The 26,236-nt window shown below is 61.5% G+C and overlaps 1 protein-coding gene across 4 annotated transcripts in view; it reads right to left on the bottom strand.

Moving 5' to 3' along the window:
• Window positions 1-26,236, bottom strand: part of LOC102462785 (phospholipid-transporting ATPase ID) — a 117,232-nt gene that overhangs the window by 54,378 nt on the left and 36,618 nt on the right. For 3 of the 4 annotated variants that reach the window (XM_075932841.1, XM_075932840.1, XM_075932842.1), the window contains exons 3-10: window positions 21,616-21,674; window positions 11,003-11,116; window positions 8,658-8,756; window positions 7,738-7,799; window positions 7,289-7,361; window positions 7,034-7,104; window positions 5,555-5,637; window positions 976-1,134 (exon numbers count right to left, since the gene is read on the bottom strand). In XM_075932841.1, coding sequence (XP_075788956.1) covers window positions 976-1,134; window positions 5,555-5,637; window positions 7,034-7,104; window positions 7,289-7,361; window positions 7,738-7,799; window positions 8,658-8,756; window positions 11,003-11,116; window positions 21,616-21,674 — 720 coding nt within the window. Of the gene's footprint in view, window positions 1-975; window positions 1,135-1,747; window positions 1,886-5,554; window positions 5,638-7,033; window positions 7,105-7,288; window positions 7,362-7,737; window positions 7,800-8,657; window positions 8,757-11,002; window positions 11,117-21,615; window positions 21,675-26,236 lie in introns of those variants that run through there. The other variant, XM_075932843.1, reaches the window with a different exon arrangement.

The following is a 26,236-nucleotide window of genomic DNA, read 5'->3' as shown; positions in this document are numbered from 1 at the left end:
CCTTCCATGCACCAAAGCACTCTACAAACATACATTAACAGGGTCATTACGTCCCTCTAATTTTTCCATTCATATGTGGAATAAATTTTGTTCCGTGCACTGATGCATGTGCAGATGTGCACCACTGGTAGAAATACAAGCTGCCGGCCGTGCGCACTCTGCTACTCACCTGGGTGGCCGCCCGAGCACACAGCTTACCGGGCACGCTGATCATATTATTCCCATGTTACAGATGGCAGTAAAGTAGCATGCCAAGGCCATAGAATCAGAAGCAGAAACCAGACCTCCCGGCGCTCACGCCCTGCTACAGCCAACGCGCCCACCCTAACTTATGGAAAAGAGCAGGTACCACATCGGCAGCGCCCCTGCCCCCCGTTCATTTCCTTGCGGGTCTGCAGTGCGACACACACAACCCCAATCTCACTTTCGCCTCCCACAAATACAGGTGCAACCGAACCCTGGCCCTGGGTCCCAGGTGTAACCCGGAGGAGGGGTGTCTCTGAGCTCTCCGGGCTGCTTGCAGCTGGGACCTGCTCAGTATCCGCGTGGAGCAACCAAGAGACTGAGTCCCGAGCCCTCAAGCAGGGTCAGCATTTGAGGACTCTCCGCCCATAGGGCGGGGCTAGGCTGAGGCTCCTCCCCCACCCTGACACTGGCTGCCCCCAGCCCTAGGGGGGAGCAGCTTCTCTGTATGACAAAGAGTCCGTCAAGGTGCACTGAGGTTTTGCAACCTCGGTCAGGTTCACTCCCCACCGCTCTCCGGCAACCTGACTCAGAAAACTCCCCAGGGAGTGTCTGGGCCGCCCCTCGCCCAGGGCGAAGGGACGTGCCGCCGTTCCCCTCGCGTTCTTGTCCCCGGTGGAACCCGCCTCCCCGGGGGACGCAACTGGCCCTTCCCGCCCCCCGGGGGACGCGACTGGCCCTTCCCGCCCCCCGGGGACGTTTCCACCCTGCTCCTCCGCGGGTGCCACCTACCGGCGTAAATCACGAGGCCGAAGCACCACTCCGTGTTCCTGATGGTGCAGCCCCGCAGCAGCATCTTCTCGTTGTCCAGGGCAAACTTCTCCCCGTGGAGCGTCAGCGTCCCCGTGAACTTATCCAGCTTGTTGTTCGGTGCCTCGCATCTGACTTCCCCTGGAAGCAGAGAGCCGGCAATGGGAAACCTCCCTGGGGCTAGCCCCCCTCCGCCGCCCGGGCAGGGCACCCCCAGCAGCGCCGTGCCCGGATCTCGTTCTGCGGGTACTGCCCCTGCCCCAGCAAGCCGAGTGTCTGCACCGAGTGACGCCCCTCCTGGGCGTGTCCTGTGCCACTGGCCACGGGCTGGTCCCGGCCCCTTGAGGCTACATCATATCCCGGCCCTCTCTCCCCAACAGAGATCCCGTCCCCTTGCCAGCCCCGCAGCCCCCAACCGGCCCGGCCAGCGCCCAGTGCCATGTGGCTGGAGGCCTCCCACGAGGACTGGCAGGCCAGGGACCCGACGGACACGGCCCACCACGAGCCCTCCCCAAGCAGCTGGGGGAGAAGGGGCCAGCCTGAGGTTCCGGCCGGGCGTCGGCACAGCGGAGAACACACGCACATGCAGACAGCAACGTCCAACAGAGTCGCACGCAGGGGCAACCCCGACCTGGCCCCACGGCCTCCTACAGCAGCCTGCCTAGCGCACTGCCGGCCCACGCTGGGCTGTGCCACGCGTCCAAGGACAGGCTGTGGACAGCGGAGCAGAGGCCGCTGCCGACGGGGAACGTACCTGGCCGGGTTGCTTTAGCGGCTGTGGGACTCTGCCCACGACAGCCCGGGGCTGACGCTGTCTACCCGCGGGCAGTGGGTCTAGCGGGCACCCCAGAAAGGAAGCAGGAAAGGGCTCGTAAGAGAAGCAAGCAGAGCGTCTGTGGAAAGGCAGGAAGAGGAGCTGGGGGCAAAGGAACAAGCACACGTCAGTGTCGGAGCCCCCAGCGGCAGAGCGAGCTCTCGGCAACCCTGCGTGTGACACTCCCCACAGCTGGCGCCGAGTTGCCTCCAGGCGGGAGAGAGGAGCACCCTGAGTAACGTCGCCCCGGGAGCGGCTTCCCTGCACGGCCCTGCACAACGGTAGCCAAGCTGTGGGTGCCTTTGCCATCCAACCTTCTCCTCTCGGCCTGCCCCGGAAGCCCGTGTCGGGCTCCATACAATTGTTTCTGCCTGTACAGAGGTTAGCTGCAGAAGTGAGGCTGAGTCTAATCAGGCATGCGTCCCAGGACTTTTCCAAATACAATGCTTCCTGCTGCAATTCCTATTTCCCCTTTCAATGTGTCAAACAGAGCCCCCTTTCTATACACCACTAGAGATTTTGGAAAGCTTCAACCCAAGTGTGACATAGTGGGGGTACCTTGCTGGTTGCTATGCTGGGCAGTGGGTTGTGAGTGACCTCCACTGGCTGCAGCACGGCCCAGCAGGGCAGGGGATGAGTCATTATGCAAGGGGGCTTCGAACCTGTCTGACCAGTCATCTCCCAGGGAGCGGAACAATGGGAAGAAGGAGAGTGGAGCCCTGGCTGGGGGCAGGGCTGGGAGTGAGTTAGGGAGGTTTCTGGCTGGTATCATGGAGGAGACAGCCTAGGGAAAGGGGCTGGAATTTAGGGGCCCAGTCTCCCCCATCTCAAGGGGGGCTGAGGCATCCTAGGCCTGGTTCCTGTAACCAGATGACATCTGTGCTGTGCTGTATCCTGGAGAAGCAATAAACTCCCTCTATTCTACTGGCTGGTGGAGTCTGTCCGTGCCGTTTCGGGGGTGCAGGAGACGGGGGACCCCCAACGCGCCGTCACCCCAAGAGAAGAGTTTTAACTCTGGAAAAGGTTGTGAAACACTTGGCGAGTGCCACTCTTATGAAAAGTAACGATCCTGGCCCTCGTTAGACAGCCCGTCTGAGAAACGAGTTTTCAAACTTCAAATGAAGATTTCGGGTTCCACAGCGTGGCCTCTTCAGTAAAACGGGGAGTGGAACTCCCCAAGCAAGGAGGGACCGTTCTTTACACAGCGCTTCCCAGTGCAGCCAAAAAAGTAACTGTCTGCAAGCCCCCTGGAGACGAGGGAGCCCAGAACCGCAGCCCTCGCTTCCGAGGGATCTTGTCGTAAGGAGAGGTCACACAACAGAGTCAGAGCAAGACCTGTTGCGTGAGATCCGACTGCAGAGAGAGGGCGTTAGACTGCACGGCTTAGCGACATTCTGAGCTGCGGGACAGAGGGAGCGGCTGATCGCTGTTCTGCCCCGGACCCCGTCAGGAGGAGAGTCGTCCGCTCTTTGCACGGCCATCAAATTGCTAGTCCCATGGATCCGGGACTCAAGACACGTCCCGGAGAAGAGGGAGAGCCAGAGCACACCCCCACCACCGCTCTGTAGCTTTCCATTCCATTCGGGTTCCCTCACGAGCACAGCGCCCTCCAGTGACTAGTGTGTGTGCGACGTTCTCGCCCTCTCTGGGTACGGCTAGGCAGCGGCGCTATTTCGGGATACATCCGGGAACAGCGCGCCCATTATGTCCAAATGCAATCGAAACAACAGGCGCGCTATTCCGGCGTCCCGGGAAGCCTTGTTCCACGAGAATTAAGGGACTTGTCGGACTAGCACACGGTTTTTGGTGCTGCGCAGACAGAGCCACGTTTCGAAATAGACTCTCTCGAAATACGTTCGAAATACGCCATGCATGCTGCATAGCTCCGGTGGCTACTTCTGAGCCAGTGCAGTGGTGTGGACGCGCCCTCCCAGCAGAAGAGCTCTGAGTACAATGGAAAGTTTTGCTTCTATGGGGCTGGGCGGGGGCTTTCGGTGCATGTTGCCAAGAGTTTAAGTTAGAGAAAGGCAGGCCAAACAAGCAGGCCTTGCAAGTGTAGCTCTAGGACGGGGTGAGGGACCCTTTTAGGGTCGAGGGCCTCTGACCCACAGAAAAAAAAAATCAGTCGGGGGCCGCATACAAGTGAGAAGCAAAAATAAAGCCCTAAACCCGCCCTGAGGTGGCCCCCAGCTGAGGAGCAAGACAAGACCCTCCCCACGTTCCCCTCGCACTCCAGAGCCTGGGGGGCCAACCTAGCAGATTTTTTGTGCTCCTGCGGGTCTTCCATCCTTATCCTGTTCTGCTGGGGAGGAGCGAGCCCCAGCTGGGCTCTCCGTGATGAGGACACCTGCCCGTCAGGAACAAGCCCTCCCGGTCGTTTCACCCAAGGGCCACAGAACCGGTGCCGGGGCCGGGCCATGGCTCACGGCACGCCTGGACTTCCCACGCACCAGCTGCCCGGCAGCGAGAGGAAAACCATTCCAGATTCGCCTTTCTGGCGGTGGCGCGAAACCGGTGAAAGGACAGACATGCAAACCTCTACACTGAGAAATCCAAGTCCCCTTCCCCCCCACCCCCCACCCCCAGCGCAGATGTGCCGGGTCTGCTCCCAACACTGGTGTAAACAGGGTGTGATTGCTGAAAACGCACAGACACCAGAGTACAACTCCTCAGAGCTCACAACCGCGCCCTGCCAGAGACGTCAGTCCAGCGGCTGCCTGGTTTGGTTCTCAGGGGGCGGGTTGCAGGTGCCTGACAGGGAGCATGCGATGGGGTCTTGGCCAGCGTCGACAGACACAGAGGGTGCAGCAACACTGCATCTGTAGCTCAAAATAGCCTGCGCAATTTGAGCTACGCACATTGCGTAGCTTATTTTGAGTGTATTTCGAAATAGCTTATTTTGTAATTTGGTGCTGTCTACACAATGCCAAATTTCAAAATAAACCTCTGTCCCAAAATGCCCCTTAATCCTTGTGGAACAAGGTTTACAGGATGTTGGAATAGTGCACCAAACGGCAGCTTGCTCCCCCGCGGCGGCCTGGCTGAGCGGCGCAGAAGTCAGCCGAGTGCCACGGCGGGAGGTGAAGGGAGGCAGGAGGGGAAGGACAGAGAGAGAGACAGAGAGAGAGGCAGTGGGAGGAGGAGGAGGAGAGAGAGAGACCGGCGGCTGAGGAGAGAAGACCGACATGGAGGAGAGACCTGAAAATCCCGTTTTATGACGGGCTAATTGGCTAGTTTCAAAATAGCTTTCGAAATAACGGGCGTGCTGATAAGATACAGAATACGCTATTTCGGGAATAGGGCAGTGTAGACGTGCCCTCAGGATACGGACCCAGCAACGTTATTTCGAAATAACTAGTGTTATTCTGAAACGACGGTCTGCGTCTGCACAGCCGGCAGTTCTTTCGAAATAACGTCAAAATGCTGCCAAGCTGGAGGACTGCTTACTCCGACTCCTGTACGAGGAGGGAGGGACAGTGGAGGAAGAGCGCTCTACTTTGAAATACGTGCTGCGTAGCCGCTCCCCATTCCAAAATAAGCTACGCCATTGGTGCAGCTCAGGGTTGTAGCTTATTTCCACTTCAGCCCGCAGTGCAGGGCTCAGCGCCGGCTGCCCACCCATCGCAGTCAGGAGGTCTGGCCTACACCGTGGCTGCCCGGGGCAGATGCTGCCGGCCGAGCGGCTTAGAGGGGAATTGGAGCCCTCGGGGACATGCCGGGGAACACTCCCTGGTTCTGGGCACTCACCATTGAAATCGCTCAGTTTCTGAAGGTCCTCCCCCAGCTCCGCCGTGACCGTCAGCGCCTGCTTCACTTTCAGGTTGGTTTCCCTGCAAGAAACGCCCGCGTCAAGCTCCGACACGGCCAGTCCCTTCTGCTCCCGGAGCGGATCTCGCGCCTTGGGGCCCAGACCGAGCCCGCAGGCTCTGCCGCCTGCATCTCGTTACCAAGAGTCAGATCGGGGCTCTTTTTACACGGCAACACGCAGAGCCGCTCCCATCAGCGCCCCGAGGGCGACCCGGCCGGCGCGCCCCCCGAACCGCCAGCGGCGCCCCGAGGGCGACCCGGCCGGCGCGCCCCCCGAACCGCCAGCGGCGCCCCGAGCGCGACCCGGCCGGAGCGCCCCCCAAACCGCCAGCGGCGCCCCGAGGGCGACCCGGCCGGCGCGCCCCCCGAACCACCAGCGGCGCCCCGAGGGCGACCCGGCCGGAGCGCCCCCCGAACTGCCAGCGGCGCCCCGAGGGCGACCCGGCCGGCGCGCCCCCCGAACCACCAGCGGCGCCCCGAGAGCGACCCGGCCGGAGCGCCCCCCGAACCCCAGCGGCGCCCCGAGCGTGACCCGGCCGGAGCGCCCCCCGAACCGCCAGCGGCGCCCCGAGGGCGACCCGGCCGGCGCGCCCCCCGAACCCCAGCGGCGCCCCGAGCGTGACCCGGCCGGAGCGCCCCCCGAACCGCCAGCGGCGCCCCGAGGGCGACCCGGCCGGAGCGCCCCCTGAACCGCCAGCGGCGCCCCAAGAGCGACCCGGCCGGAGCGCCCCCCGAACCGCCAGCAGAAGCACAAGGCCCGGGGCTCTCCGCGTGGGAGGCTCCTGCAGCCGGCGGGGTGGGGCTGGGAAGCTGGTCCTGGCGCGCTGCCCGTGGCGCTCCCCAGACAATCCCACGTTCTGGAAGGAAACCTGCCTCCCTCCTCAGCCGGCCGGGCAGGGGGACAAGCAGCCGCCTGGGCTGTGGGTGCGGCTTTGCCCAGGGCAAGGGGAAGGTGAGCGAAGCCCCCTCCAGGCACGGGCGGCGGGTGGAGGGAAGGGGCGTCATCGCCTCCCCACGCGGCACGGCTGGGGCCCCGCCATGCAGCAACCCCGGCCCTCAGCTGGGTTGGGCGGGGCTTAGCTGGGGGGGAGGTTGTTGAAGGGGCAGGGTCTCAGGGAAGGGGCGGGGCTTCAGGCAGAAGGGGCGGGGTTTGGGCTTGTCCTCCCAGCTGAACCTTCACCTACTGCCTTACGCCCACAGTGCTCGAATGGAGGCGTGGCCCCGTGGGAACGCCGGGGGGGGCACCAGAGGCAGACCCCCCTCTCGACGCTCAGTGCTCTCCGGGCAGACGCGGGAGCCGTGCATGCTGGAGGCGGAGCTAAAGGAACATGGGTGGCCGAGGCAGCGCGGAGAACACGCAAACAACCGGGCCCGCCGGCCTCACGATTCACCTGCAGCCCCGGGGCCGGGCTCACTCACCCGTCCAGCTCCGCCGTCTCGATGTACGTCAGGCTGTGCGGCTCGCTGCTGGAGAGCAACAGCAAATCGGCCTGGGCACAAACAGAACCGGGGCGGTGTGAGCTCGTGGACACAACAGCCGCCCCCGCGCCATCCCCTGTGCCCAGCACGGAGCACCCGGCCACACGCCGCAGGATGCAAAGCTCCGAGCACGTTCCCGCCAGACTGGCCGACTCGCGAGAGGAGCCCGGGGCAGGCTGCACCAAGCGCACTCACCGTCACAAAGTTGTTGTTCTCCAGTTTGATGACGTCGCCCACCTGGATGTTCATCCACTTGTCGGCCTTCAACCTGCAAGAGAAGGTTCCCGTTCGTAGGGGCAGAGCGTGGAGCCCTTGGGCCCCGGCTCAGCAGGGCGCGCGTCATTCTGGGCCGTGTCTGTCCAGACACGGCCTCTCCCTTCTCTTCTGCCCCCAGTCCAAGCCCTGGGGTCCTTGGGCAGAGACCTGCAGTCCTGGGCGCTGGGGATGTGAAACCCCCTTGAGTAAAGCACCTAACACGCTGTGGGATCCCGTACGGTAACACAGCAACACAACTGCGGCTGCCTCCGTTCTACTTCCACAAAGCACAGAACTTGAGTTGTCACATTGCTGCATCTGTCGGGATTTTCCATCTTGTGCAGAAGTGCCCCCCACAGACAAACCTTCAGCGAAGAACCGAGACTTACCTGCCATTAACCAGCACCTGGACGGGACGGTTATTGACGTGATTGTCGCTTTTGTGTCGATTCTGGAAAAAACCACGAAAGGCGACCAGGGCGTTAGCAGACACGCTGCAGAAGCCACGCAAAGGCAGGGCAGGGTCCCTGGCCGGCCGGGGGAACGCGAGGGGCCGGCGTGCGAGGACAGGGCAGCGCCGTCACTGTCTATGCTCGTCACCCTCCCCTTCCGGGGAACCTCGGTCGGCTAAATCAGAAATCAAAACGACCCAAAGCCAGGAGAGGGGAAAGCCCAGAGTAGATACCAGGGCCCTGCCGGCACAGGGGCGGCTGCCTCCCCCCAGCACGCTGGAGACCCCGTTCCGTGGTGCTCCCCAGCATCCTGCGCCCATGGCCCCAGGACTGCACCCCCCGGGTCTCTCCATCCGGCGCTGCGCACGGGGAGTCCGGCCGCACCTTGGGCCGGAGAGTGGAGTCCACATTGAACTGGGCAGGGGCTGGTCACGGGGCTGGCTGGGAGCAGACTGGCAGGCAAGGGGGGCCCTGGTGTGGACGGGCCCCCGCTGAGGGGAAGAGGGGGCAGCCCCGATGTGTCATTTAACCCCGAGTCCCACAAACCCCGGCCTGGCCTGGCCTGCAGAGAAGGTGCCTGGAAGGACCCAGTCGCTGCTGCCGTGGCCACCGGTATCCGCAAAAGCAGCAGCAGCTGCGCCCTGCGCCGGGCCCATTCACGTCAGAGGGCGCGGCTGGTGCGCCCGACTCCTGACAATCAGGGGCTGCAGCGTGGCTGGCCCCGCGCCCTGCACCGGCCAGAGACCAGCTCCCCCCCCCCCCCCCCGCTCTGTGTAGGGGGAGGTTTCCCTCTCGGCCTGGCACTGGGGAACGGCAGCCGCCCGCCGAGCTAAGCGCAGGAACCCCCCGCAGCTTACGAAGTCGTCGATGGCATCCTTCGCGCCCGACACGGCCAGCACCAGCACCAGCGGCACCACCGTGGTGAACCAGGACAGGGAGGACACCTGCGGGATGAGCTGCGGAGGAAGAGAAGCGGGGTGGGAACGTGCACGGCCCAGGCGACACGCGGAGACCCACGAGCCGCTGGCGCCTGCGGAGGCTGCTCCCCGCTGCCCTGCGCACAAACCCCAGAGAGGGGCGTGCCGCGCTCGTTCCACACCCGCCACAAAGGGCACCGGAGCCTGCGCCCCTGGACGCACAAGGGCTGGGGGGCACGGGGAAGGGAGGGGGGTTCCCTCCCGCTAGGTTGTGGTACATTAGCAGCAGCAGATCCCAACTTCTGGCTTTTTCTGGAGGACTTGGGCGCGGGCTGTCGGAGGCCTGGCGGGGCGGCACGTCAGCGGCTGAAACGTGGCCTGCGTCTCCCCCAGCCCTGCGTCGCCGAGGACGGGAGGCCGAGCTGTAGCCAGGCCCACCAGTGACTCGGTGGGGAGGGGAGGTATTTTACCAGTAAAATGCCGAGAGTGGACATAGCCACAGCGGGGTAAAGGGGCCTTTCCTGGGTGTAATTACTCCCCTTCTCCCGGGATACCTCCCCCGGCAGCAGCTCCTTTCTATGCAGAGCGCGGCGTCCAGCGAGGGGTTGGGTAGCACGTCCCACCGGTGACAGCCGCGCCGTTCCCTAGCGCAGAGCAGCCGTCCACGTGGGAACCCACTGCCCCGTGCCACGCAGGACGGGCACAGGAGAGGAGATGTGCACGGGGCAGGGGTGGCAGTGGACACGGGGGGGGGGGAGAGTGCACGGGGCAGGGGCGGCAGTGGACACGGGGGGGAGGAATGCACAGGGCAGGGGCAGCAGTGGACATGGGGGCGGGGGCAGTGTACGGGGCGGGGGCGGCAGTGGGCGGGGGCGGGGAGGAGGAAGAAACAGGAAGGGAGAAGACCAGTGTCCCCCTCTATGCGCCTGTCCTGAGCAAGGCGGGGGCAAAGCACAAAGGTTTTGTCCTTACAGGTCGCCATTCGTGGCTCAGCAAGCGCCACTGCTGAACAGCATAGCGGGACCAGGCCTGGAATTCACGAGGGGTAGGTCTACACTACAGAGTTCTGTCGGAAAAACAGCCGTTTTCCCAGCAAAACCTGAGTTCCGGCCACACTGCCATCGCGTCCTCCCGAAAGCCAGTGGAAAGCAGAGGGGTTTTCCGGCGTTGGTCACCCTCTTTCTACGAGGAAGAAGCCTTTTTGCCAAAGAGCTTTCGGGAAAAGGCGTGTGTGGACGGGGAGGAGGGAGTGCTTTTCATAGAAGGGGAAAGAGGAAGAAGCGCGGGTCCCCAGGGGCCACTCCGCCCACAGCAATCCCAGCTGAATGCGAGACGCTTTCGGAAGACGTTTTTGCGGAAGATCTGTTCTGAAAAAAGGTTCTTCTAGACGCAGCCCTACAGCGTGAAAACCAAGGAACCAGGCCGGAGCTCCGGCCAAGGGGGCATGTTCCCCACAAGCCCGGCTTTTAGGATCTTACGATTTCCAGAAGCATGTGGCGGGAGCTGGGATTTCCCGGCTCGCCCAGCGCTCCGGAGGGGGTTTACGCTCAGGGAAACGGAGTAGGGGGGAGTCTAAGGGTCTTGCGCCAGCTGGGTTGTGCCTGGACGGCTCTAAACAGACTGAACCCAAAAGTATCCAACTTGCTGTAGGAACAGCCCTGCCCAGGGCCAGGCTCGCTAACAGGGTCCCGAGAGGGGGCGTGGCAGGGACAAGGGTTAGGGTTTATCACCCGTGAGCCAAGGACAAACCCAGAGATGCTGACACAGGCTCAGGGCAGCCCCATTACCACCCGGAACGGGAAAACTTCAGCCCAGGGCCCCATAGGAGCAAACCGGGCAGGGAGCAAACCGCTCCGGTGTGTGTGAATTCACGGCCTGCGTCTTGCCGGGACACTCGCTCTCCTGGGGACGCTAGCGTGGGCGAAGCCAGCGGCCCCCAGGTGGAGAGCAGCCTCGTGTCTTTGCATTGGCTGCAGGAGGAGGGCACCATCCCCGGGGACCCAACAGCCGGCAGCAGCACCTCCCTGCAGCACAGGAGACGCAGAGCAGGCCAAACACCCTGTAACCATGAGCTAACCCATCCCTGGGCTCCAGCCAGTGCGTCCGACCGGCCCCCCGCCAGAGGGGCTCTCCCATGGTCGCCGGAGCTCAGCCGGACGAGTTTCCTTCCCCGCCCTGTTTGCGTCTCTGCTTTGGGCATTAATAAGACGCCAATTCACGCTCCAGGCGCAGCTCGTGTGGGCTCCCCGTCGGCCCGCAGCCAGGCACTAGGGCAGAGTCCATACCTGCAGGATCAGCAGGAACAGGAAGTAGGCATTGGCTATTCGCTGGAACTGCTCAAACAGGTTGAGAGGCAGGAAGGTGAAGAAATTGTATTTCGAGGTTCTAATCGAATTATTCTGGGGGAACAGAAAGCAGACGGAGGGTTGGTGAGACAGGACAAGAAATTGCAGCACGGCCCCTTGCAGCCGAGTTCGACGGGTCTAAATTTAGCAACAACATTGTTCACAGCAGCCTTGCACAACATTTCCTTTTCCCCGAGTCACCCACGCCGAATTCTGATAAACACACAGATTTCTGGGGGAGGGGAGGGTGTAATTACTGGAAGTGTGTGACACGGCAGTGCCAGGGGTATATGCAACACACACACACACACACACACACACACCCCTTTCCTCTATTGTGGGAGATGCATTTTGGATTCTCTTTCTAACTGGCGCAGCGAAGAGAGTATCGTATCGCGTTTTGCTTGTTTCTGGCAGCATCCACTGCATGCTCGCGCTTCCCAAACAGCAGACAGGGATCAGCTGCTCCGCTGAGGGACTGTCATGATTATGAGGGTTAGCCAGCTGCCTGGGGATTAAGGGGTTAACTACACCTAGCCAGGTGGAGTGGCCAGTAGGAATGTAGGTGGGACTTTCAAACTGGGACAAAGGAATTTGGGTTTTTTTCCCTCCTTTGTCTCTCCGGGTGAGTCCTCTGCAGCTACAGGGAGGGACAAGCATGTCTCTCTCTCTCTCTCTCTCTCTCTCTCTCTCTCCAAGAAACAATTCTTCACTTTCTGTAAGTAGGGTAACGTTTAGGTAGTTTCCTTAGGCTTTATTGTTTTAAGGGTTGGGTCTGGGATCTGAGATCTGGCACTGCTTACGAGATGTTTGGCTTTTCTTTTTAACTACGTTCTAGGCCATGGTGTAATTCCTCCATGAGTATATTTTGTTACCTTTCCATCCGATCCTTATGCTTGCAACAGGAATATTGTTGTAATAATGAAAGTTTTCTCTTTTCTTTTTAGTAACCTGGCATTGGTTAGTTGTGTGTCCTGATTTTTATAATAGGGGTGAGATTTCCCAAATGATCTTCCCCCTAATCTCGTTATTAATATTTGGGTGGTGGCAGCGGAAGTTTTATTCCCAAAATCTAGGTTTTTAAGATTTTGGGGGAAGTTTTATACCAAAGCCTGGTAGATAAGGCTTTGGGGTACACTTGCTGGCCCCCACTTCTGCATTTATCATGCCAGAGAGGGGAAGGAGCCATGCCAGGGACTGACTGGGTTAACAGTGTTAAAATACAGACACTCCCTAACCTACCACAGTTATCCCCAGCAGAGCTCACTGGGGTCTCTTCGAGCCAGCGTGGCAGGAGGGAGTTTTGGGGGGATTTGGCAGAGCAGAGGGCCTTGCGCCACCAGAGTCCGGTGCTCGGGGACCTGGGAGGGGCCACAGAGGCCTGGGCTGGCCCCGTTCTGGGGGAGGAGGCTGGCAGAGTGGAAGAGCACGGGAAGGCCAGAGACGGGGCAATGGAGAACTGGCAAATGCCAAGCCGACTGAAGGCTGCCAGGCTCGGCGGTCCCGGGGGCCCGGCCCAGGCCTGGCACTAAGCCGGTCCCTCCGGCTGTGGGCGTTTGTTTCCTGGCGCGGGAGCTGGAATCGTCCATCCACCCTCACCGGGCTCCAACCCCCCCCGGCCTTTCACCCAGCCTGGAACACGCGGGTCCGAAAAGGCTCCTGGGGCCGATGCAGCTACACAGCTGGCTCGGAACAGGCCCCTAAGCAGCCGGCCGCCAACTCAGAAAGACAACCGGCATTTGTTACTGCCCTGGGCTTGCACCCTGCCCCCATCTCTGGATCCCAGGCCTTCCATGCAGCCCCCCCACCTCTCCCTCTTCAAACGAGGGAGGGGCCCATGCTACTTAGCATAGAGCTCGACTATCTGAGCGCCCTGGGCTTGGCTGCCCTTGCAGCTGGTTTGTGACTTCTAAGTGCCTCATCTCTAAGTTACGTGCATAAGCAGGCTCCCTCCACACTGCGGGTTGAGCTGGTGGAATAACGTCGCCCCCATCACCTAGGTGATAACCCAAGCCGCACTGAGGTTAAATGACCCGCCCAAGGCCAACCAGTGAGGCAGTGCCAGGGCAGGTTCTTGGTGCCAGTTCTGAGCCCGTGTAACCCACACACTTAAGCTGTGTCTACACTGGCGGATTTTTGCACCAGAAATATGCAAATGAGGCTAAGCATAGAATATCACAGCCTCATTTGCATACCTAATGAGCCTCCATTTTTGCAGAAGAGGCTCTTGCGCCAGAAGCAGCTGTCTACACGGCCCCTTCTTGTGCAAGAAAAGCCCTTTTGCGCAACGCCCCTACGCGGATTATTTTCAGGAATAACGGCGTTACGCAAGAGGGTTTTTCTTGCGCAAGAAGGGGCCGTGTAGTCAGCGCCTTCTGGCGCAAGAGCCTCTTCTGCAAAAATGGCTGCTTATTAGGTATGCAAATGAGGCTCGGCGATATTCCACGCTTTTTTCTGGCGCAAGAACCCACCAGAGTAGACATAGCCCTAGTGTGGTGACTGAGCAATGCAAGTGGTACCTAGACCACAGCAACAGTTAAGACCAAGAGACCTCCACAGTGTGGGCTGGGAGCCAGCTGGCTTTTAGCTCAGAGGGTAGAGGCGCCTACACTCTGCTCCCGAGGTCCCAAGTCAAATCCGCCTGGTGGTGGTTAAATGTGCCCCACCGAAGCATCGTTCTTTAGGCTCCACACGGCTTTCACAGCGGCTACAGAGGAGTAGTGGGGCAGTGGGGCCCAACCTCGTGGGGCAGGTTTGAGAGCTGGCCGCAGCACTGCATGTGAACATGCCCATTCTGGGAGCGCCTGCCAGGGCTCGGGTGGTACGTCCAGAGGGCTTGGCCAGGGAGCTCTCAGGGGCCGGTGAGAGCAAGGCTGGCTCCCTTCAATTCCTGCTTGTAAATGAAGCCAAAAAACTCAGGCGTGTACCAGAGCCACCAGCCCACGCCCTGGTACTGCCCAGGCAGCTCAGCACCCAGGGCACGCAGCAATCTAACACATACACTGCCCCGAGAACAGACCAATAATCTAGCATTCCTCTGCGCCATCTCCCACGAGAGCCTATCGCAAAGGACTAAGCCCCCAAGCAGGGACAGGAGCCAGGCTAGGAGACGGCGCGTGTGGAATCAGATCATTGCTAGAAAGTTCAGTTTACACAACCGTTCACCGACCCAGCCACGGAAACGGAAGACCCCAAGCGGCTACCAACGCAGCGTGATCCATCAGGATGGGACACCCGCCCCTCAGAATTCCTGGGTTCATCCCCACTCACACACAGCACTGTGTGGGGCGAGTCACTGTTCCGGTTTGTGCCTCAGTTTCCCTGGAGGTTGAACGGGGATAGCAGCAGCTACCCACCTCTGTAAAGTGCTTTGAGACCCACAGGTGAGTGTAACAGACCGGGCCGTGTCTGGGCACAGCTGAGGGCGTCCACTCAGGGCGAACTGCTCAACTTCGGGGCTCCTTATGGCCCCCAGACTGGTGACCTCTCCAAACAGGCCACAAACCAGTCCCACAGAGCGCTTCAGCTGCCTGCCTGAAGCCTCCCGAGCAAAACCCCTCCGACACCCCAGCAATATCCGTGCCCCAGATGGCCCTGGGCCTCATACACAGGTGGGGGGGTCCTAGCACCCAATCCCACCTACCCCGAACAAGTTCTGTCCGGTTCCAAGAAACCAGCCACAGATCCCTGGTCAATTTACCCTCTGGACCTTACCCTCAAATCACGCTGGGCCAATCCTTTAGCATCTAACTACTAAAGGTTTATTGCCACAAGAAAGAAAAGCCTGAGAGTAAGGTTGCTAAAGTATCATATATTACATGCATCAAGTCTCCCAGTTCTCGATGCAGGCTCTAGCAGAGATGTTACAGCTGCTGGCTTAAAAGTTCTTGTTGGGCATCCTAGATCAGGATGGGTTCACAGTTCTTCCTGGCTCTTCGATCCCTGCACTGCTGCCTCTGGGATGAAGTGCTGAGCTGAGAACCAAGATGGAGTCGGCCACATGGACTCTTCATACATCCTTCCTGGTCTCTTCTTGGCTGCAGCAGGTCACCTGGCCAGCGGCCTATCCCTGTGTTCCCTGCTGGTAGCCCTTAGGTGTCAGTCACCATTCCCAAGAAACAAAAAACAGGACTATGTAGCACTTTAAAGACTAACAAGATGGTTTATTAGGTGATGAGCTTTCGTGGGTCAGACCCACTTCCTCAGATCAAATAGTGGAAGAAAATTGTCATAACCATATATACCAAAGGATACAATCAAAAAATGAACACATATGAAAAGGACAAATCACATTTCAGAACAGAAGGGGGATGGGATGTGGGAGGTAAATGTCTGTGAGCTATTGATATTAGAGGTGATAATTGGGGAAGCTATCTTTGTAATGGGTAAGATCATCACAAAGAAAAAAAAGTTTCTCGCCATTTCAACCAGAAAGGACATTCTCTTGACGACTTGATTACCTGCATCCTGCTTCAAAGGCCTTTTAAGACTACACTTGAAAGAGAATCCTCTGAACTGTCATTCATGCTTAAATTCAACACTTTACGCCTAAGTTTGAATAAAGACTCTGATTACCTTACCCATTACAAAGATAGCTTCCCCAGTTATCACCTCTAATACCATTAGCCCACAGACATTTACCTCCCTCCCCCCATGCCCCTTCTGTTCTGAAATGTGATTTGTCCTTTTCATATTTGTTCATTTTTTTAATTGTATCCTTTGGTATATATGGTTGTGACTATTTTCTTCCACTATTTGATCTGAGGAAGTGGGTCTGGCCCACGAAAGCTCATCACCTAATAAACCATCTTGTTAGTCTTTAAAGTGCTACCTAGACCTGTTTTTTGTTTCAGCTACACCAGACTAACACGGCTACATTTCTATCACCAATCCCCAGGTGTGTCCTTGGCCCATCGAGTGCCATTGTCCCACAGGGCCTCGCTAATTAGCATGTCCATAGGCCGGGCTCTGCCCAATGCTCAGCCACATGCAGAGAGACTTCCAGTCTCCATACAGGTTACAGATCCCTAACTCCACACCCAGACATTGTACAGCTCTATGAAGAGCAGATACAGAACCAGAGGAAAGTAGCTTTTGTTTGACCCCTCACATGGCCCCTTTGTACCACTTTGGGGCGAACCCCCCCTATGGGTGCAACAGTGACCCGGCTGCTCCCCTCACAATCCAATAACGTGGCAGTGAGCAGCCTGACAGATCCCCTTCTGCACTTGGCTAGAGTCAGGCCTAAGGAGATGGGGCACGAGGCCCTGACACCAACCCAGAACCCAAAACGCAAACAGCCCCTCAGGCACGTGCTGGCCCTAGAGCCAGCCCAGCAGGGCCATGGGGAAACGACGCGGCCGTTACAGCCAGCGTTCAGAACCCGGCTGCCCGCGACGTCCGGCCCTCGGCAGCAGGAGGCTCCGGACAAACGCGCCGGCCGCCTTGCCACAGACGTGCCTGGGACAGGAGCCGCGCTCTGCAGCCGGGACGGCTCTGGGGAAGGACGGGAGGGCGGATCCCAGAAAGCGCAGGGCGAGCGGCAGTCAGAGGGGCGACTCGCCTGCACCTCCGCTCCCGGCACTGAGCTCCCTTCCCAGCCCTGGGCAACACTGAGTCTGGCCAGCCGCTGTAGCCGGGGGCTGCCCCAGGACCGGCAGGCTCAAGGCCCAGGCATCAGCGCCCGGCATGACCTTCCCCAGGCACTGATGGGAAACGGCCAGGCCGTTGGAGACCGACGCCTGTCTCTAGCTCGTAGCTGCAGTAACGCAGGAAGGTGGCATCCTGGTTCCTAACAGAGATTGGCCTAAACCCTGAAGCAGTCGGTTTTATCTCCCTCCAAACCATCTGTTAGCATTTCATAACTCTGGGAATCTGTGTCAGGATGTAGCCATCCAGCCCCTCTTTCAATGTCCCTCAGTTCTTGGCCTCACGGACGTCCTGTGGCAATGAGTTCCACAGTCTAATCATAGGCAACTCCTCAGGAAAACGCATTCCCCATACTTTGTATTTATACAGTACCGGTCACCCAAGGGTCATGGTGTGCTTTGCAAGCACTATTTGATCTCTGCATCATCCTAACGTGGGGAAGGTGACGATGATCTTCATTTTACAGATGGGGAAACTGAGGCACAAAGGGGTGCTGCTTGTCAGAGGTCACAAGGCCAGGAGTAGCATGCAGGAGCCTCGTCTCCCAATCACCCAATGCTGAGGCCACATGTCTCCCTCCTCCCCTGGCACCACAAACAAGTCCCAAGAGTCCCCATTGACTAGGCTCCTGCTGTGACAACTGGACTCCCGCCCGGAGGAGGGAAGGGCTGTCACCGCTCTGCTGTGGCCGCTCGCAGCCTGCCCTTCCAGAGAGGCGTGAGCCAGAAGCTACCAAGCCACTTTCCGCACTGCGTGGGGGCTCGGGAAGCCACAGCTCCAGCGCCCAACCTCTGCCGCGTTCCCTGGCTCGGCCGGACCCAAGGCACGAGGTGCATGCACCGACTGTGGCCCGCGTGTCCAGGCCGTTACACGGCTCCCCGAGACTTCGCTGGGGGCCTCATGGGGCTGGGCAGAAAAACTAACCTGGACCCAGGGAGACCCAGGGGCAGACACGGGCCGCTGGGTGCCTTGTTCATTCCCGCCCTGACATTCGAGTGAGCCAGGCCTGGGCCTCAGGGCCCTGCAGTTCCTTTCTTGCTTCCGGACAGCCAATTTTAGAGCTGGTCTTGCAGCCCCCCCCCCCGCCCCCCCGCCTGCCGCCTCCGCACAGCTGGGCCGCGTTCCTAAGTGATGCTGCAGGACTGGGAGGAGAATCGGCGTCCGAGCCAACACGAAAACCCAGATTTCCTCCTCCGCTCGCCCTGCTCCACCAAGCCACAGCAGCCGGACGGTGGCCAGCCGCAGGACCGGCCCCTGGAAGGGCCACGTGACCACCGTGGGCCTGGCTGTGCTGCACAGGCCTGCTGCCCCACCCTCAGGGATTCTCCACGAGGACGAGGTGCCCTGCCCCTCCCCACCCCCCGCCTTTGGCCTGGGGAGAGGTCAGGTGGGAACAAACCATTCGCTCTGGTGAAGGGCTTGAACCCGCAGACCGCCAGCTGCTCCCATTTCCCGGGGGGGGGGGGGGGTCTAGAACACACCAGCCCCTCAGATCCACATCTGTGTAGCTCCTCCTCAACCGTCTCCCAATGCCTGGCCTCAGGGAACCGCCACAGGCTGGCTGGCAGCGCTCCCAGGCCAGACACAGAGCCCCCTCGCCCTGCAACGCATAGCCCTGGAAAGCCGTCAGTCCGACCGACCTGGCCGCCCGCTGCAGCCGCAAGGAGGGAGCTACGACCCCCCGCAGCGCTTCGTGGTTACCAGGGTTCGCAGAACCCCGGGGCGGGCAGAGACCTCAGGAGGCACCGAGCCCGGCCCCCTGCCCAGAGCAGGACCAGCCCCGACTCCATCAGCCCAGCCAGGGCTTGGACAAGTCAGGTCAGACACCTCTAGGGATGGACACTCCCCGCCCCCCCTCGGGAACCCAGCCCAGCGCTTCCCCACCCGCCTGGGGAAAGAGTTTTTCCTAATCTCCAACCTAGACCTCCCCCTCTGCAACTTGAGCCCATTGCTCCTTGTTCTGCCACCTGCCCCCACTGAGAACAGCCTCTCGCCAGCCTCTCTGGACCCCCCTGCAGGGAGTTGCAGGCTGCTCTCAAATCCCCTCCCCCCCCTCACTCTTCTCTTCTGCAGACTAAACAGACCCAAGTCCCTCAGCCTCCCCTTGTAGGTCATGTGCTCCAGCCCCCCAATCATTTTGGTCGCCTCCGCTGGACCCTCTCCAGTGCGTCCACATCCTTTCTGTAGGGGGGGGAGAGGGGAAGAACTGGACACAACACTCCAGATGTGGCCTCACCAAAGCTGAATAAAGGGGAATTATCACTTCTCTGGATCTGCTGGCAATGCTCCTCCTAATGCACCTAATACGCCATTAGCCTTCTTGGCTACAAGGGCCCCTGTTGACTCGTATCCAGCTTCTCATCCGCTGTAACCCCCAGGGCCTTTTCTGCAGAACTGCTACTTAGCCAGTCGGTCCCCAGCCTGTAACAATGCTTGGGATTCTTCCCTCCCAAGGGCAGGACCCTGCACTTGTCCTTGTTGAACCACATCAGATTTCTTGTGGCTCAAACCTCTGATCTGTCCAGGTCACTCTGGACCCTTCCTGCTCTCCAGCGTATCCACCTCTCCCCCAGTTTCATTCCAGTCTCTCTCCTTGCCGGCCCTGCCACTGCGCGGGAGCTACCAGCGCTTCCTTCCTTCCATCCCGCTCCTAGGCCTGTGCGGGCCCATGTGGGCCACAGGGAGGAAGGGCCCACGTCGGCCGTGGAGTCTACTAGCGCTGAACAGCCGAGTGGCAGCGCCGCTCCCGCCCCGCCCCTCCTAAGCAGATCCCACGGGGCACGGGCCACAGCCACGGGCTGGCTGCATGCGCTGTGTCCAGTGGCGGCAGCAGCCGAGGGGCCTCTCTCGCCCCTGGCCCCACGGAGCCCCGCGGCCTCAGGCAGTGCTGCGCGGCAGGTGGGGTCGCCAGGCTCACCCCTCCATGCTGCACCAGGCGGCTGCAGTTGCCCTGTGCTCAGGGCCATCAGAGGGCAGGGCCCGGCTCGCTGCGTGGATCACAGGCGCGGCTCTAGCCCCTAGGCATGGAGCGGTTAGCAGCCCCCTAAGGCCACCAGGCTGCTCAGGGGCCGCTTCACCCCGACTGGTGCCCTCGAAAACGCAGTCACTGCACCTGCCAAGCCCCTGCACCCCATCGCGCTCTGCCAGCAAGTTCTGTGCAGCAGCAGTCGGCCCAACGAAAGAGATGGCTCCCCCCTTGCGTCTGGCCTCCCGGGTCCCACGCGGCCGCAGCCCCGCTCCAGACAACGTTAGGGCAGTCCTGGACGGGTGGGAAGGAGCCAGGAACCTCTCGGCTTCCTCCAGGTTTCCAGCCACACCCGAAGTGCGGCTCAGCACAGGGCTGGCAGCCCCCTTGGGCGAGGCCGGCTCCTTTCCACACGGCCTGCCTGTCTGGATTTCATTAACCGAAGCTCACCAGGACTCCTTTGGGAACGGGAGCCCCGGGCCAGGCAGACTGGCTGGCAGCCGTGTCAGAGCAGCTTTCTGCTTTCCCACCGCTCTGCCGTGCCCCGGGGCATGGGCTGCCGCGACGGACGTCCGCCGGGAATTTCTGACCTTCCCACGGTGCTGAGCAGCGCAGAGATGGGGTCACGTGGCAGGGCAGGCTCGCGCCTGGGGCGGGCCCTCAGCAACTCACTGCCCCCTTTCAACGGCTGGGGGGCAGCCACCCGCTGAGTAGAACGCACTGCCACCCCCCACACTGCCACCCCTCCACACTGCCACCCCCCACACTGCCACCCCCCACACTGCCACCCCCCACACGCACGCGTCTCTGCACTTGGGGAAGGGGTGGAGGAAAGAGGCACAGGCTGGCCACGGCCATCAGGACAGGCCAGGCTCCCCCTCCCGCCTACATCCTCATCCCAGCCCCGTGAGCACTGAGCGCCCCTCTCAGCCCTGCGTCCTCGCAGCCCAGGGTGGCCAAGCCTTGCACGCTGGGAACGCGCCTCCCCTCCTGCATTGCCAGGCCCCCACGTGCACGGAACGGACCTTCCCAATCCCCTATCGCCAAGGGGTGCAACGGCCTTGCACCAGCCTCGTGCACATTTCACCATGGGCACACACTGTGCGTCCCACGCGCACGCAGCCGTCGTGCCCCACAGGCATAGCCTGTGGGTGTTCGGGCTGGTCCAGGCATGGAAAAGGAACATTGAAAAAACACCCAGTTTGTGCCACAGGGGCAAGACTCATGGTCAAGTCTTGGGGCCCTGGCACACGAGGATCTTCCCGTGAGCGTGCCCAGTGAGCCTCGTGAGCAGTCACTGGGTCTGGCTTTTCAGGATCGGGCCCCCTATTAGTGACCGGAAGCCAGAGATGAAACAAGCAGGTTCCTCTGGGCATCCGGGCGCTGTTGCCGAGAGGCACAGGCCGCGAGCAGCCTCATTTCCAGCTTCTGGCAAGGTCCCGGGAATTGTTTTGTATTGTCAGAGCTGACTTGGGCACTTTGTTTAGAGAGGGTTCCCCGGCACGCCCCTGAGCCGGCCTGCCAACATGGGGGGCCAAGGGGGCAACGCCCTGGGGCCTGGTGAACTAAGGGCCAGCAGCTCCTGGCTGCCACCACCGCTACCACGGCAACAATGGCAGTCGGAGCCTGGACCCTTTAAATCTCCGCCGGAGCACCTTGCGGCGCGCTCCGGGCAGCACGGAGGGCTGGGAGATGCCATGTTCTCCTGGCGACACCGAGGGCTGCCTCGCCCCTTCCACCACCGGCCGTGCCCTTTCCGGGGGCATGGAGCAGCCCCCCCCACCTTGCCCAGGGGCCGGGCGAGGCTGTCGGCCTGACCCTGCCCTAACAAGCCCACACAACACACTTCTGACTGGAAGGAAACTTGCACGGGCGCGGCCATCCCTGGAGCCAGGCCTGGCCCCTGCGCGGCACGAAACAACGCCCGAGCGTCACTTACCGCATATTCGAAGGGCACGTTGAAGTCCCGGTTGTTGGCCGCAAGGTGCCTCTCTTCCTCTGCAGAGAAGAACACGTGTTAGACTGGGGCAAAGGAGAGCCGGCCAGCCCCCCGCAGTGGTGGGAAAGGGAGGAGAAAACCGTCAGGGAGACCCGGCTGGACCCGCCAGGCAGGGCCGCAGGACGTTGGAGGGGGAGCGGCGTGGTGGCGCTGCTGCAGAGTGCTTTACAGAGGGCCCTTCAGCAGCGTGGCCGTTGGCCTTGGACGGGCCCAGCCTGGCAATCGCTTCTTGCCCAGACGCCAAACCGGCCCCTACCCGCCCTCGTTCCCTGCTGCTCCGTGCGAGGGTGTGGCGAGGCGGGGAGCAGCCCAGAGCGTGAGGGGCACTGGCTGCCATCCCCACCACGGACCCCTCGGCTAGGAACAGGCCCATTCAGAGCCGGGAGCATCGCACAAACGGACCCCACTGACGTCTCCAAGAGCTCCCCGGCCCCGGACTCCTCTCCCCTTCCCCTGCCTGGCGCCGGCCGAGGGGGGGAAGGGGCCAGTTCTGCAGAAGGCCAGTTGGGGGCACGGAGAGGGGGCTCCTTCGTGCTTTCACTGGCTCATGATCACGGCACCACGAAGAAGCCGGGTGGCACCCTTCCTCTGCCAGCCTGGCCACGCTCACCGCCACCAGGCCTGCGGGCACTCCCCTCTGGGGACAGAAGCCGGGTGGCACCCTTCCTCTGCCAGCCTGGCCACGCTCACTGCCACCAGGCCTGCGGGCACTCCCCTCTGGGGACAGAAGCCGGGTGGCATCCTTCCTCTGCCAGCCTGGCCACGCTCACTGCCACCAGGCCTGCGGGCACTCCCCTGTGGGGACAGAAGCCAGGTGGCATCCTTCCTCTGCCAGCCTGGCCACGCTCACTGCCACCAGGCCTGCGGGCACTCCCCTCTGGGGACAGAAGCCGGGTGGCATCCTTCCTCTGCCAGCCTGGCCCCCCTCAGCGCCACCAGGCCTGCGGGCACTCCCCTCTGGGGATCAAGGCCCGAAAGGGAGATGCTCCTGTGACGTAGTGGGGGTACCTGGCTGGTTTCTATGCTGCTGGCTCTGGGGTAACCCCCACTGGCTGCTGTGGGTACCACGACCCAGCAAAACAGGATGAGTCACTATGCAAACCAGTGGCCAGACACCCCCCATGGAGAGGAACAAAGGAAGGTGGATGCTGCCTTGGCTGGGGGGCAGGGCTGGAAGTTAGGGAGTTGGTTGCTGGCTGTCGGAGGGCATGGATGAGACAGCCTAGGGAGAGGAGCTGGAGTTTAGGGGCCCAGTCTCCCCCATCTCAAGGGGGCCTGAGGCATCCTAGCCCAGTTCCTGTGACCAGATTACATCTGTGCTGCGCTGTGCTGGAGGAGCAATAAACCACCCTCAATTCCACTGGCTGGTGCAGTCTGTTTGTGCCATTTCGGGGTGCAGGAGACGGGGAACCCCCAACGTGCCGTCACACTGGTGTCAGAAGTGGGATGCACTGCACCCCGTGGATGAAGCTCCCAGCGGCAAGCGACAAGGCGCAGTAGAAGCAAGAGCCCTGGAGCCAGGCGTGCTGGAGACAGAGCGAAGCGGTTCCTGGGAATCGTGGGGCGCTGCAGCACTAGACTGGTGAGTCTGCACCGAGGGGCCCAGCGGGCAGATGGCCTACGCCCGACTCTTGAAGGCAGAGCTGGTGGGGCTGTGCAGAGAGAGGGGCTTGCCTGTGCGGAAAGCAACCAAGGCCCAGCTGATTACCCAGCTGGGAGGGAATGACCAGCCACAGGGCCAGGATCTTGTCCCCAGGGGAAGCAGCCAGACCCCCCCTGAGAGTGTGTCAGGCTCAGAGAGGGGGAGGAGCGCTGGAACCCAACGGAGAGATGAGACAGCGTCTCCCGGGAGGCCTGCAAGCCGTAGCCCATCTAGGGCAGGGGCCAGCCCAGCGGAGCTGCGGCGGCTGGAGATCCAGCTGCGGATCAGGGAATTGGAAGTAGAGGACCGAGAGAAGGAGCGCCAAGATCGAGAGAGGCAGCGACAGCATGAGCTGGCCATGGCAGAGCGGAGAACCGGCGGGGCACCGGCTGCGCCAAGTGCGGATGGGCCCCAAGGTCCCAGGGCTGCCAGCCACTTGGAGAGGCTCGTGGTGGCCCAATTGAAGGACATGGGTGACATAGACGGGTTCCTCAGCTCCTTTGAGAGGGCCTGTGGACTGCAACGGGTTCCCCCAGCTGACTGGCTGCAGGAGCTCATCCCCGCACTGAGCCAGGAGGCGGCCGGAGTGCTCAGTCAGCTGGAGGACCTACAGCCAGGGGATTACAACCGAGTCAAGGAGGCCCTGCTGCACAAGTTCGGGCTGACCCCCGAGATATACAGGAAGAAGTTCCGGGGGGTACAGAAAGGGCCACGGGAGACCTATGTGGACCTGGCCTCCCGCCTGGCGCAATACTGCCGCAAGTGGGTGTCTGGAGTTGGAGCCCAGACCGCAGAGGAGCTGCTCAAGCTGGTCGTGATGGAGCAGTTCTATGAAGCGTGCCCACCCAAACTGAGGCTGTGGCTCAAGGACCGGAGACCAGAGAACCCCCAGGAGGCCGGGAGACTGGCGGATGAGTTCACGGAGAGCCGGTCCGGGTGTGAACAGGAGTCCCGGAGAGAAAGGGAACCGCGCAGAGACCGGATCTCGGCTGAGCGACGGAGGGAGTCAACTACGGGGCGAGACCAAGGAACAGGTCATCTGCGCCCCAGAGAACCAGCCAGGGCCTGGACAGAGACAGCCCAAAGCCTAACTTGCCATCGCTGTGGGCAAAAAGGCCACAAGAGGGCTCAGTGCACCAGGTCCCAGGACCGGGGACTGTCCAGGGTTAACTGGCTGGGGCGGGAGGAAGGGCAGGCTGCCCCAGAGGCAGGGGCTGGCAGGCAAACCTCAGCTCAGAGAGAGGGGAAGGATGCTCAGTGCACCTCCCCTGGGAGGTCTGATTCTCAGGAGGCGGATTCCTCCGTGTACCGGGTGGGGGCAGGACGGCCCCTGCGGAGCGAGTGCCTCATACCCCTGGAGGTGGATGGTAGGAAGGTGACGGGCTTCTGGGACACGGGGGCGGAGGTGACTCTGGCCCGATCTGACATAGTGGCCCAGGAGCGGATACTACCCCACGCGCAGCTGACCCTGAAGGGCATAGACGGGTCCCCGTTTAAGGTGCCTGTAGCCAGGGTGCATCTGAAATGGGGGGCGAAGGAAGGCCTCAAGGAAGTGGGGGTGCACCCGCACTTGCCCACCGAGGTGCTGATGGGGAACGACCTAGAGGAGTGGCCCCATGAATCCCAGCGGGCTCTAGTCACTACCCGGAGCCAGAGCCAGCGGGGGGCTGACAACGTGGGTCCAGGGAAGGACTCCTGGCAGCGTCCTCAGGGTCCCATCCCAGTGGACACGGGGTCCAGCCAGGCTGGGACTCCGGACCTAGGCAGAGGTGGGGGACAGGTCCCGATCCCTGCCTCAGCAGCTGAATTCCAGGCTGAGGTGCAGGCAGACCCCTCCTTGCAGAGGCTGAGGGACCAGGCTGGCCTCCGTGCAGCTCAGCCCCGGGGGAGAGGTGGCCAGGAGAGATTCCTGCGGGAGCGTGGGCTCCTGTTCCGTGAGTGGCTCCCCCCCAGGAAGGCGAGGGCATGGAGGGTAGAGCGGCAGCTGGTCGTCCCCCGAAAGTATCGCCTCAAGCTGCTGTATTTGGCCCACGATGTCCCCGTTGGGGGCCACCGGGGGATCCGGAGCACCCGGCTGAGGCTGCTCCAGCACTTCTATTGGCCGGGAATCTTTACAGCCGTGCAGCGGTACTGCCGGTCCTGTGACTCCTGCCAGAGGGGCGGGAAGGCCCAAGACAGGAGGAAAGCGGCTTGGGGGTCTCTACCCCAGATAGAGGACCCTCTGGGCTTGCTGAGAGAGTTATGGGAGGGGAAGTCCTCCCTGGATGGAGCATCGGGGGTGGAAGCCGCCCTGGCTGTCCAGAGAAGGCTCGCTGGGCTCATGGCCCCGGCCCGAGAGACCCTGGCCAGAGACCAAGGCCAGCGGAAGGGTGGGTGTGACCCCCGAGGACAGGCCTGGGCCAGTCACCCTGGAGCGGGGCGGCGAGTGGACAGAGGGAAGCCAGCTCATGTGGGGCCTTGCCACGGCCGGCCCGAGTCAAGGGGAGCACCCATGTCCCCAGGGCGGGTTCCCACGCAGAGGACCCGAACTTCCCTAGGTCACGAGCGGAGTGACCCTGCTCAGTTCGCTCTCGGAGGGGGGAGAACTGTGACGTAGTGGGGGTACCTGGCTGGTTTCTATGCTGCTGGCTCTGGGGTAACCCCCACTGGCTGCCGTGGGTACCACGACCCAGCAAAACAGGATGAGTCACTATGCAAACCAGTGGCCAGACACCCCCCATGGAGAGGAACAAAGGAAGGTGGATGCTGCCTTGGCTGGGGGGCAGGGCTGGAAGTTAGGGAGTTGGTTGCTGGCTGTCGGAGGGCATGGATGAGACAGCCTAGGGAGAGGAGCTGGAGTTTAGGGGCCCAGTCTCCCCCATCTCAAGGGGGCCTGAGGCATCCTAGCCCAGTTCCTGTGACCAGATTACATCTGTGCTG

This window comes from Pelodiscus sinensis, chromosome 6 (genome assembly GCF_049634645.1).
Source record: "Pelodiscus sinensis isolate JC-2024 chromosome 6, ASM4963464v1, whole genome shotgun sequence".
In the NCBI taxonomy this organism is placed as follows: domain Eukaryota; kingdom Metazoa; phylum Chordata; order Testudines; family Trionychidae; genus Pelodiscus; species Pelodiscus sinensis.
This window is presented reverse-complemented; position numbering and strand designations above follow the sequence as displayed.